Raw genomic sequence first — 12,525 nt, 5'->3', positions numbered from 1 at the left:
CTTGACTACTGTAATCCGCTTCTCAGTGGTCTTACGTGCTCCCAACTTGCACCGTTACAGTCCATAATGAATGTGGCGGCAAGGCTTATCTTCCTCTCTGCCCGCACCCCCCACGCCTCACCCTTCTGTTAGTCCCTACATTGGCTACCTGTAAGATATAGGGCTCAATTAAAAATTCTGGTTCTTGCTTTCAAATCTCTACATAATGCTGCTCCCACCTATCTATCCTCCCTAATACACAAGTATGTCCTGTCTAGGCCCTTACGGTCTGCTGAAGACTTACGTCATCTTCTGTCTGTACTCCCACTTCTGATGCTCGCCTTTAAGACTTCTCGAGGGCTGCACCGTTCCTGTGGAACTCACTTCTTTCCTCCGTTAGAGTCTCACCCAGTCTCCACTCCTTCAAAAAATAAAAAATAAAACACTTCTTCATAAAAGCGTATCAATTAAACTGTTAATAACGCCCGACTGATTCCTCTCTTGCAACTGTCATTAGTCTAATACTATCCTTACCTTTTGTGTCACTTTACCCCAATCCCTCTAGTATGTAAACTCATTGAGCAGGGCCCTCAACCTTTCTGTTCCTTGTCTGGTTACAACCACATGTTTGTTGTCCACCCACCGTAAGGCGCTGCGGAATTTGTTGTTGCTATATAAATAATAACATAATAATAATAATAATAATAATAATATAAGCTGAGGGGTAGACAATCACATCCCATACAAAAACATTATAAACACTTTCTTGATTATTTTGTTATGCTTTTGCACAGCCCCCATAGTCATGTGAAGGGAGTTTAATTTCTTTAAATAGTAAACATCCTTCACATTGAGAATGATTACTGCCAAATCTTAAATAGCCCCATCACAGACTCAAACATCTAAAACAACAATCTCTCAAAACAGGAAAAGTCCCTGACCTTAATAGCCTCACAATTAAATATTACAAACTTTTCAAACTACTTCTGAGTAATATATTTACCACTGTTGTCAACAAAATGTATCTGGAAGTGCTGCATATAGACTCCTTTAACCCCTTAAGGACCAAACTTCTGGAATAAAAGGGAATCATGACATGTCACACATGTCATGTGTCCTTAAGGGGTTAACCAAGCTAGGATGATTATGTTCCCCAAGCCAGATGAATCTCTCTACACGTCCTCTAGTATCACCCTATTTGCCTATTTTACACAGATGTAAAAATTACAACGAAAATCCTGGTATCAAGAATCGAAACGTTTCTCTTCCATATTCTTACACAACATCAAATGAACATTGTGTGTGACAAACACCCTGTGGTAGGAATCCAGGGCCAGTGCAAGAATGTTTGCCCCCCTAGGCAAAAGAAAAATTTGCCACCACCCCTCCATGTAACATCACAATCTGCCATATGAACTAATGCCAGTGCTGCACACAGTGTGTGTTTACATTAAAAAGCCTATAGACACCAGAATCACTACATTAAGCTACAGTGGTTCTGGGTGTCCCTTTAATATGAGGTAAATTAGAGATTAGTGCCACGAATAATATACTAGATTGCCTACATACAACCAGATGAGGATGATGATGGCCTCAAGCTGCCGTCTGGCTTCACTGGTCTGCTGTAGAACAGGCTGTCTGGCGGCTGTTTGTAACTGTGGTTACAAAAGTCAATGTTCTGGGGGAACGTGAAGCAGCTCCATTTTTTTGGGCCCCTTGCACAGCTCAAGGTCTGGGCCCCAGGGCCTGACAGTGAGTATGCACATAAGGCCCACCCATAAGTCCAACTACATGTTCCACCCATGAGTTCGCTCATAGGGAGTGGAGTGTGTAGGGGATGTGTTACGTGTTAGTGTAGAGGATCTAAAGTGTTTGCTTATGGAATGTAGTGTATATGTATACACGTTTGTGTAGGTGATGCAGTGTGTGTGTGTGTAGTGGATGCAGTATGTTTTTGTGTAAGGGATAGAAAGCAGTGTGTGTTTGTGTGTAGGGAATGTCCCTTAGAGTTCTTCCCTCCTGTCACTTAGTGCTCTCCCCTGCCCCACTGTCCCTTAGTGATCTCCCCGCCTCCTTTCCCGTAGTGCTCTCCCCTCCTGTCCCTTAGTGCTCTCCCCATCCATCCCTTAGAGCTTTCCCCTCCTGTCTCCTAGTGCTCTCTCCTACCCCCCACATCCTTGGTGCCCCCCCATCCCTTAGTGCTTTGACCTACCCCCCCTCCGTCCCCTGGTGCCCCCACATCTCTTAGTGCTCTCTCCTACCCCCCTTAGAGCCCCCTGTCTTTTAGAGGTCTCACTTGCATCGCATGGAGCGCTCCCCTGCCCCTTAGTGGTCTCTTCTCTCCTCCCCTGTCCCTCAGTGGTCTCTCCTCCCCCTCTTCCATTAGTGGTCTCTCCTCTCCCCCCTCTAGTGGTCTCTCTTCCCCCTCTTTTGCATTAGTTGTCTCTCCTCTCCCCACCCTTTCCATTAGTGGCCTCTCTCCTCCCCCCCCCCTTCCGTCCCCTTTCCATTAGTGGTCTCTCCTCTCCCCCTCCCTCCTCTTCCCCCTCGTTTTTTCCCCTCCCCCACCCTTAGTGTTCTCTCCTCTCCCCTCACCCTTAGTGGTGTCTTCTCACCCCACCTTTACTAGTGGACTCTCCTCCACCCCCCACCCTCCCCTAGTGGTCTCTCCTCTCCTCCCCATTAGTGGTCTCTACTCTCCTCCCCCCCCCCGTCCCTTAGTGGTCTCTCCTCCCCCCCATTAGTGGTCTTTCGTCTCCCCCCAGTGGTCTCTACTCTCCTCCCCCCTTTCCATTAGTGACCTCTCCTCTCCCCCCTCCCCCTTAGTGGTCTCCATTAGTGACCTCTCCTCTCCCCCCTCCCCCTAGTTGTCTCTATTCCCCCCTTTTCCATTAGTCGTCTCCCCCACTTCTTCCCCCTTTCCATTAGTGGTCTCTTCTCTCCCCCTCCCACCTCCCCTAGTGGTCTCTCCTCTTCCCCCTCATTGTCTCTCCTCCCCCCACTCTTAGTGGTCTCTCCTCTCCCCTCACCCTTAGTGGTGTCTTCTCACCCCACCTTCACTAGTGGTCTCTCCTCCACCCCCCAGCCTCCCCTAGTGGTCCCTCCTTTCCCCCACCCCTCCCTAGTGGTCTCTCCTCTCCCCCCACCCCTCCCTATTGGTCTCTCCTTCACCCCCTCCTTCCCTTAGTGGTCTCTCCTGACCCCCCACCGCTACCCTACTGGTCTCTCCTTCACCCCCTCCCTCCCTCCCTTAGTGGTCTCTCCTCCACCCCTCCCTCCCTTAGTGGTCTCCCTCACCCCCCACCCTTAGAGTCTCTCCTCACCCCCCACCCTTAGTGGTCTCCACTCACCCCCCTCCCTTAGTGGTCACCCCTCACCCTCTCTCCCTCCCTTAGTGGTCTCTCCTTACCACCCCCTCCCTTCCTTAGTGGTCTCTCCTCACCCCCCTTCCATAGAGGCCTCTCCTCCACTCCCCTCCCCCTCCCTCAGAGGTCTCTCATCCACCATCCTCCCCTAGTGGTCTCCTCTCACCATCTCTCCCTCCCTTAGTGGTCTCTCCTCACCACCCCCTCCCTCCCTTAGTGGTCTCTCCTCACCACCCCCTCCCTCCCTTAGTGGTCTCTCCTCACCCCCCTTCCATAGAGGCCTCTCCTCCACTCCCCTCCCCCTCCCTCAGAGGTCTATCCTCCACCCCCCTCCCTTAGTGGTCCCTCCCCCCCATTATCCTCACCCGCCCCCCTCCCCTACCTCTGTTGTAGCATGGCCGAGCTCTGTACCCGTCGGACTGACAGGAAATGCTCACTGAGGACCGGGCAATGATGCAGCTGCCTGAGGATCTCTATAGAGCGCTCAGGCGGCTGCAGCATTTGAGGGGCCGGACTGCCTATGTTGCCTATAGAAAGCACTGGCCCTGGAGCATTACAAGGCATAAACATACTCATATTTCATTCCTTTTGCTCTGCGAATTACCTTATTTAGTCCAGTTCTTTTTCTTTCCCTCCAGTCTTTGGGTCTCTCAAAGATACACCACATACACCACTTTTTCTAGCTCAATTCGATATAAGCATCATATCCATCAACCCCTCCTTCTCTCTGTCAAACTGTTCTCTGTTTTTTAACCTCTTTGTCCTAGACTGTAAGCCCAGTTGAGCAGGGTCTTCTTCACCTCTTGGCTTTGTCAGTATTATTCTAAATCAATTACTTGTCTAATATTTCCATTGTATAACTGTAAAGTTCTGCAGCAAATGCTGGAGCTATATAACTGATACTTATAATAGTAATCTAAACTATTATAAAGATCTGTTGTACAATATACTCCAAACCTAGACCAGCTTAAAACCAGCTTAAAAGGGAATTTACTTCACCTGCTAATACACCACCCAACATAAAAACAAATTCAGCCTACCATTGACTTCATGGTATTCTTCAGAAGTAGTAGCAGGTCACCCACCAACCACAATGCCCATTACGAACCAGTCTTAATCCTCCTTTACACACCTTACTAACTCCTTCAGCTTCTTATTGCTCTATACATCCAGATGTAAAGATTAACAATTTTTTGTTAGTTTATTCTTTACTATACCACTTACATTGACCAAGACATATTACTTTCTGCCTTTTCTTATGCATCTCATCTCAATGGAAACACTTTTTATGTATGTTTCATATCTCACTCACTGTTACATGTTATTTTTTGACAATGTGTCAATCACATCAGATTTTTATTGTTTGTCTCTATATAGATGTCATGCTCTTAATAAAGATTGTTTCTTCAAAATAAAATAAAAACACTTGTTTATCTTTGCATGTTACAGTGCATTTTGGTGACTCAGGCAACTAGGTTACACCACAATTATGTATGGGACTTTTTAGCAAGATACATTAACATATATCTTAAATTAAACATGCCATTCTACTCTGTTTCTGTGTGTAATCTGCTTTTAATGTTTTTTTCTTCAATTAAAGACGATGAGAATCAAACTGTTTCGTGACTTTTTAAATGTCTCATCCAGGCCTTAAAACTCTATTCACACAGGTTTGAGTTAGTGCAGATAACCTTTTGTCTCGTTTTCATCCGCACATAAAAATGTGATTAATGGCATTTACTGTTCTGACAGGAAAAGTTGTGTTGAGCAACATTACTGTCCTGACAGGAAAAGTTGTGCCGAGCAGCAATCAATCCACAGGAAGGTTTGTGCTGAGCAGCAATCATGCAAATAGGAACCTGCCAGCTGCCTTTGGAGTCAAAGGCCAGTTACAACCAATCAGATCAACAGGCAGGGTATTTAGGCTCAGTGCCCTGTCATGGTTTCCCTTGTGGTTGTCCGAGAGCGCGTTATTGATTTTGGTTATTCTGGTTATTTGACTTTGGTATTGATTTGACTTCCCTGTTTTCTGGCATCCCTGACACCTGGCTTTTCCTTATCGTTGTGTTTCTTTCTGTGTCCCTTGACCTCTGCTATTCCTGACTATTCTTTGGTACGTTAGTCCGGCCATTACCTATCAGTCCTCTGTGTTACACAATTCTAAGTGCTGGATCATACTGTAATCCTATCCTGACACATTTACAGTAGTGATGTCAAGCATTCGGTCAACTAGCCAGATACTGTCCGCTAGATTAGTGTATTTGGCATGTAGACCTGGGACTGAAATAAAATATCCCCACTTTCTCCTCCTGTATTTGTCTGGCACCCTAGACTGATGATAATTATAATGTATAGGATATCCAACTATAATATCAGGGAAATTATTTTTTCTAAAAGGTCTGATACATTCACGTTCACTAGTCCATCTACTTTTTCTTCAGGCTTCCTCGGTCAGTGACAGTGATCAACACGCCCTTGCTCTGTTTAAGGTAGACAAAATTCAGTCTAAAGATTCAGGAATTTGGATATATAGTGTGAAGACCAAAGCAGGGATGACTGAGAAGCAGGTCTATATTTCAGTTAAAGGTAAGAAATAGTAACCACTTACACTGTGACTATGTATGAACCTTGCTTATTTTTCTTTGTCCAAGACAAAGATGTCCATCTTATTTTAATATATTTTTAAGCAGATAAATATTGCTTTAATCTATTCTTCACTAGATAATGATTGTGGACTATAAGTTAGATTGAATTTATATGCATTTAATTGGGTCTTCTAGTGAAGAGTATGCTTAGAGATGACAGGCCTGTTTTGCAGAGGACATTAATTTTGTTCTATATTTTCTACTCATCAAATTGCTATAAAGTGTACAGATCTAAGTACAAACATATTGCTTGGGTATATGAAAGTAACATAATATATCTAATTCTATTAGTATTCTGGTTATTTATTTATTTTTGTTGTTTTATATTATATTTTGTGTTCAGGGCCACCCCAGCCTCAGTTTGCTCCAAAGTTGAACAGCAGTGGACCAACTTATCTTAATATTCAGATCAATGTTGAGTCATACAAAGGAGATGGACCCATTGTATCAACCACTCTGTTATTCCAATCAGCAAAATCAGCAACATGGCAGAGTCTAGAAGGTAAAAAAAAAAGTAGCATGCCTACACGCCTTTATTTTAACAAGAATAAATGGATATGCTAAATGACAGATAATGCTAATTATTTGTTATAGTATTATTGAGATGCTCCTCCAGATGATTAAGGTGATACATGGCTTTTTAAACAAATTAAAATATATTTATTGCCTAGTAACTATTAAATCACATTAATGCAGGTAGACACCAGGATGTGACACTCCTGAATTTCACATTGGGCATGTGAAGGCCTAATAATATGTGCACCAACAGTCAGGGCTGGCACTACCATAATGCGGCACAGGTAGCCGCTTTAGAGCACATGGGGTCAGGGGGTACAAAGGGCAGGTGCAAGGATTTTTAGCTACACAGGCGAAGATGCATTTTAGTTCCCCCCCCCCTCCAAAAAATAAATCCTTACCTGCATGTATTGTAACCCCCTTCTGAATTACATATTTTGTGTTTATCCTTTCCTTTGAATGTCTTACTCCCTTTAGTGTATCTTCTCCCCCTTTAAGAAATCCTACCCATATTTGTGTGTCTTTTACTTCCACACCAGCCTTTTTGCTGGGCTCTTTCTATCAAACAGCCCCTCGGTGTAGTTCTTTCCCCCCTGCATGCCATTTGGTGACTCTTTCTTCCCCTGCCTCTTTGTGTTTCTCTGTCTCCCCTTTTGCACCTTTGTGTGTCTCTTTCTCCTCCCCCTCCCCTTTTTATGTGTCTCTTTCCCCTCCCCAGCCACTTTGCGTGACCCTTTACCCTCAGCCCCTTTGTGTTTTTTTCTCCCTACAGCCCCTGTGTATGTCTCATTCACCCCAACACCCCCTTTGTGTGGTTCTTTCCCCACACCGGCCCTTTTCTACTCACTTCTAGGCACACCTCCCATGTTGTGGGTGACAGACATCACATCTGTCTATCTTGGAATGTAGAATTACCCAAAAATGTAGAGCAGAATGCAACACAGCATATAATGTATAAAAATACAAAAACTTTAATTCAAGATGCACTTTCAGAGGTACATATAAAATACCACATTATGGTATTTATAAGTGATCCCACAATCTTTCCAAACAGTTCTGGTAATCCAGGTACAAGATAAAAAAAAAAACAAGCATACAATAAATATAAAATATTATAAAATGAACTGTTGTGGCTTCCCAATGCGTTTCATCTACACTTTGCCAACGTCTTCATGGGAAAAAGTGTACCATAACATCTCTCCCAACCTTGCGCCCATGGAAGGTGCTCCATGCCGATAATCTGCAATTTAGATGGAGCGTGATGATGTCCTTGACTAATCAGCCAATGGAGGAGGATTGAGGTATTTGTCTCCACTTGAATTTATTAAATAACAGAAGATATGAAATAAAAACAGCAGAACAGTTTAAAATGATTGTGGGATCACCTATATATACCATTTATTTGGCGACATGCTTGTTTTTACCCCTGTAAGTGCCATTTGAATTAACGTTTTTGTATTTTTATACATTATGTGGCATTTTTCTCTCCATTTTTGAGTGAGTCTAAATTCTGAGAGAGAGATGGATGTGATGTCTATCAACCACAATTTGTAAGATACACCTACCAATACCTAATATTGTGAGTGGATTCTAAAAATATAACTATTTGGTACTGAAACAGTACAACCCAATGTGTATCTTTGTATCTTTATACCTGTAGATTCCCTTATGTTTTGTTTATGAATGTGTCAGATTGGGATGAATCATGATGTTTCTACATTGCATAGGAGGATAACAGCTCCCCTCACTTTACTCCACTGATGTTTCAGTATAAGGTGTTGGATATTTATATATCTTTTTCTGGATTTAACAAATAATTGAAATAATGATAAAAGTTGAAAAAAGCACACAAAAAAAGGAAAATTTAGGTCTTCCTGTTGGAGAGAGGAAGAGGTAGCTGAAGGTAGATGGAGGCAGATGAGCAGGTGTTGAAGGGATTCAGTGGAGCTCCAAGGGTGCCAGTGGTAGGAGGCAGAAAGATATTGGTGCAGAATGGCTCAACTCCAGGTACATGAGAATCTAGGACATCAATGCATTAACAAAAAGCATGTACAGCATGACTGAAAAATGTTGGACAAGTCAATGAGATATAGAAATGGTATATAAAGAAGACTGGATTGGGTGGTATTAGTGAAATGGGAAGAAGGATGGAGGAAAGGAAAACATGTAAACAAGTAAAAATATGTTCAAGTGTGGAAAAAAGGGTGTATTGTACATTGAGGTGGTATATGTGTGTGCTGAGTGTTCCCTAACTACTGCACATGTGTACTTACCAGCTAATAATGACCTACCTGACTCCAATAAAATACCACCAACAACTAACTACCACTAACCATCTGTTAATCTCACAAAAAACTCCTACCACAACACTGTCACGTGTTTGCTTTGCTAATAATGATCATATGTGTCTGTGTAAGATGTGTGTTATACACTACCATGTTGGGGTTGGCATGTCGACAATATTCAAGGCACACAGTTTTACAAAGGGATGCTAATTGGCTAATGTTATTATGCAGGCGTTATAAGCAACAGGGTGAAAAACCTATCCAGAAAACTGTCAATAAATAGTACCAAACAACAAAGGCCTCAATTTATTATTGTTGAATAAGCATTGCAAATTATCTCTTGTTTTTGGATAAACTTTTAAAATTATTCAATATTTTGAAAAATGCTTTAATTTGTAATAATTTTATTATTTTTTCCTATATAGATATATTTTTGGGATATGATATTTTTTTGTATTTTTATCCAAAAATATTAACTAATTTGCAATGTTTATCCAACAATATTAAATTGAAGCCAAAGCTGGAAAAGAACCCAGAGTCAGGTAGTACACTAGATCCCTACCTAGGTCCCAGAGATGTTTACAGGAATATTCCATAATCACTCGAGCTAGCTGTAGTGATTTGATGCCAAGAGTGCCTATTTTAGAACTTCTTGACTTATTAACTTGGGTCCATTGGGTGCTGCTCACTACCTACACTACTGACAATGGAGAGCTGGAAGCTCCTAAGCAGGAGCATCCAATAGCTCTACTCACCTAAGCTCATTGGCTGAGAGTGTCAACTGTTCGCTAACAGCTAAAATGCATCTATGTCAACGACTGTTGCCAATTGTTCAATAAACTCTACTAGTTAATCTGAGTTCCAGACACTTATTTTGGTACAACACATACACCTAAACCCCAATAAATTAATTCAAACAATTCCCAGCCAAACCAAATGCTCAAAGAATCCCTGTAGAGATGAGCTAAAAATGCAGAGAGAAATGCTGTACCAAAACTGCTGAATAAGAAGGGCCCTATTACCACAATTTCATTGAAAAGCACGTTACATGAATATACACACTTAATAATAAATATATAGTCAACTCACAATATAATATACACTGCCTTAGAACCTAACGATATATCTCCCTACCTTATATCCTGATAGATTGCAAGCTTGTTTGAGTAGGAACTTCTTCACTTCTAAATATCCCCTTTCTATAAATTTAAAGCACTGTGGAATATGTTGGGGCTGTAAAAATGCTAATAAAAAATAGTATTAATATACCACCACGCTCTTCTCTTACTAAAACTATTCCATCCCAGTGTGATCCAGACCTCATTTTGAATGACACTGACTGAAAGTATTCATTAAAGGACTGAGTCCAAACTTAAAGCATATTTTTGGTTTAAGATAAATTAGGAAATATAGTCAGTCTACCCAAGAAACTGTTAGACCAGCTACAAAACTATTTTTCTATGTTTATGTACACAGTGATAATGTCTCCACCTACTGGGCAATGTATGGAATGTAACTTTTAGCCTTGAAGGAACAGTCTAAGCACCAAAATCACTTCATCTAGATGCTGCCCTCTGACATTGCCAAAGAAAAGAGTGCAGTTTTAGAGAAATGACACTATTTAGATTATGCAATACCTACTAGTGGCTTTTAGGCTAATAGCCACTTGAGGCTTTCAACATATATACATTAAATATATTTGATGCCATATGCTGTGTGCTTCCAGTGATCTTCTATGAAAAGCATTGGATGTAATGCTTTTTGTAGAGATAACATGGACTGACTGATAACCACACATTTGAAATGCCTCATCAATACTTTCTTTGAGAAGCATCATTATCAACAAAAGTTGTCAGAATTGATGACTTCACAGAAGCTAGATGGACCTGCAATGAGGAGTCCTTCCTGGTATTGGATTAAAGGTATGTTTTATGTTAATTTTAAGAACATTCCAAGCACCATAATCACTATAGAACACAATGATTATGCTGTCCTGGCACCCTCACAGCATAATCTATCAAAACATTTTTGGATGGTTTGAAACCCACCAAGGAAAACACACTGCAGCCCATCTTCTTGAGCAGGATAAGATGGATACGGATCGAGATTATCGTTCAATGGCTTAGAGCAGCGTTTCCCAATTGGTGTTCAGCGGAACCCTAGCCTGCACACCCAGTAGTCAAGGGGTTCATCGCTCCTCAGAGTGTCGATATCTGCACTGTTTGTCGAGTCGTTCTCTGAGGGTGGACCCCGAAGGGCTGTGGCGATGCGTTGGACTTAAAAAGCTCTGCATGTCCTCCATCAACAACACGTCTGTAAAGCGTCGTGTCCTTGCCGGCGTGGTCGTGGGAGGAGGAGGATTACTTTCACCTCTTCCCTGTTAGATTCCCGTTGTGCTGTGACATCACCCTTATACGCTGTGTAAAGCATACTTTTTAATTTATTTTGGAACTGCTGCATCCTTTCCGACTTGCGGTAATTTGGTAACATTTCAGGCACTTTCTGCTTATACCGGGGGTCTAGTAGCGTGGACACCCAGTACAGGTCGTTCTCCTTCAGCCTTTTTATACGATGGTCCCTCAACAGGCACGACAGCATGAAAGACCCCATTTGCACAAGGTTGGATGCCGAGCTACTCATGTCCTGTTCCTCGTCCTCAGTGATCTCTCTGAAGGCATGTTCTTCCCCACAGCCACGTACAACACCACGGGTACCAGATAGGTGACAACAAGCACCCTGGGATGCCTGTTGTGGTTGGTCTTCCTCCTCCTCCTCAAAGCCACATTCCTCCTCTGACTCCTCTTCCTCACAATCCTCTTCCAGCGTTGCCGCAGGTCCAGCAAGCGATGCTGATAAGGCTGTTTCTGGTGGTGATGGTGACCACAACTCTTCCTCTTCCTCTTCACGCTCATCTACGGCCTGATCCAGCATTCTTCGCAGGGCACGCTCCAGGAAGAAAACAAATGGTATGATGTCGCTGATGTTGCCTTCGGTGCGACTGACTAGGTTTGTCACCTCCTCAAAAGGATGCATGAGCCTACAGGCATTGCGCATGAGTGTCCAGTAACGTGGTAAAAAAATTCACAGCTCCACAGAGGCTGTCCTAGGACCCCGGTCATACAAATAGTCGTTAACGGCTTTTTCTTGTTGGAGCAGGCGGTCGAACATTAGGAGTGTTGAATTCCAACGTGTCGGGCTGTCGCAAATCAAGCGCCTCACTGGCATGTTGTTTCACCGCTGGATATCTGAAAAGTGCGCCATGCCGTGTAGGAACGCCTGAAATGGCCTGCTTCAGGACGTCCTGTAAGCCTGGGTACTTATGCACAAATCGTTGTACAATCAGATTACACACATGTGCCATGCACGGCACATGTGTCAACTTGCCCAAATTCAATGCCGCCAACAAATTTCTTCCATTGTCACAAACCACTTTGCCAATCTCCAGTTGGTGCGGAGTCAGTCACTGATCCACCTGTGCATTCAGGGCGGACAGGAGTGCTGGTCCGGTGTTACTCTCTGCTTTCAGGCAAGTCAACCCCAAGACGGCGTGACACTGCCGTATTCGGGATGTGGAATAGTATCTGGGGAGCTGGGGGGGTGCCGTTGATGTGGACCAAGACGCAGCAGCAGAAGAGGACTCAGCCGAGGAGGTTATGGAAGAGGATGGAGTAGGAGGAGTAGAGGAGGTGGCAGCAGGCCTGCCTGAAAGTTGTGGCGGTGTCACCAACTCCTCTG

At 43.3% G+C, this 12,525-nt stretch overlaps 1 protein-coding gene across 1 annotated transcript in view; it reads left to right on the top strand.

The window, feature by feature from the left end:
• The window catches only part of TEK (TEK receptor tyrosine kinase), a 158,470-nt gene that overhangs the window by 111,622 nt on the left and 34,323 nt on the right, over nucleotides 1–12,525 (top strand). The window contains exons 9-10 of the mRNA XM_063455179.1: nucleotides 5,786–5,930; nucleotides 6,333–6,491. Of these exons, the coding sequence (XP_063311249.1) occupies nucleotides 5,786–5,930; nucleotides 6,333–6,491 (304 nt within the window). The remainder of the gene's footprint in view (nucleotides 1–5,785; nucleotides 5,931–6,332; nucleotides 6,492–12,525) is intronic.

The sequence above is a fragment of the Pelobates fuscus genome, chromosome 5, assembly GCF_036172605.1.
Source record: "Pelobates fuscus isolate aPelFus1 chromosome 5, aPelFus1.pri, whole genome shotgun sequence".
Lineage (NCBI taxonomy): Eukaryota > Metazoa > Chordata > Amphibia > Anura > Pelobatidae > Pelobates > Pelobates fuscus.
The sequence above is the reverse complement of the archived record's forward strand: the minus strand, read 5'-3'. Positions and strand labels throughout refer to the sequence as shown.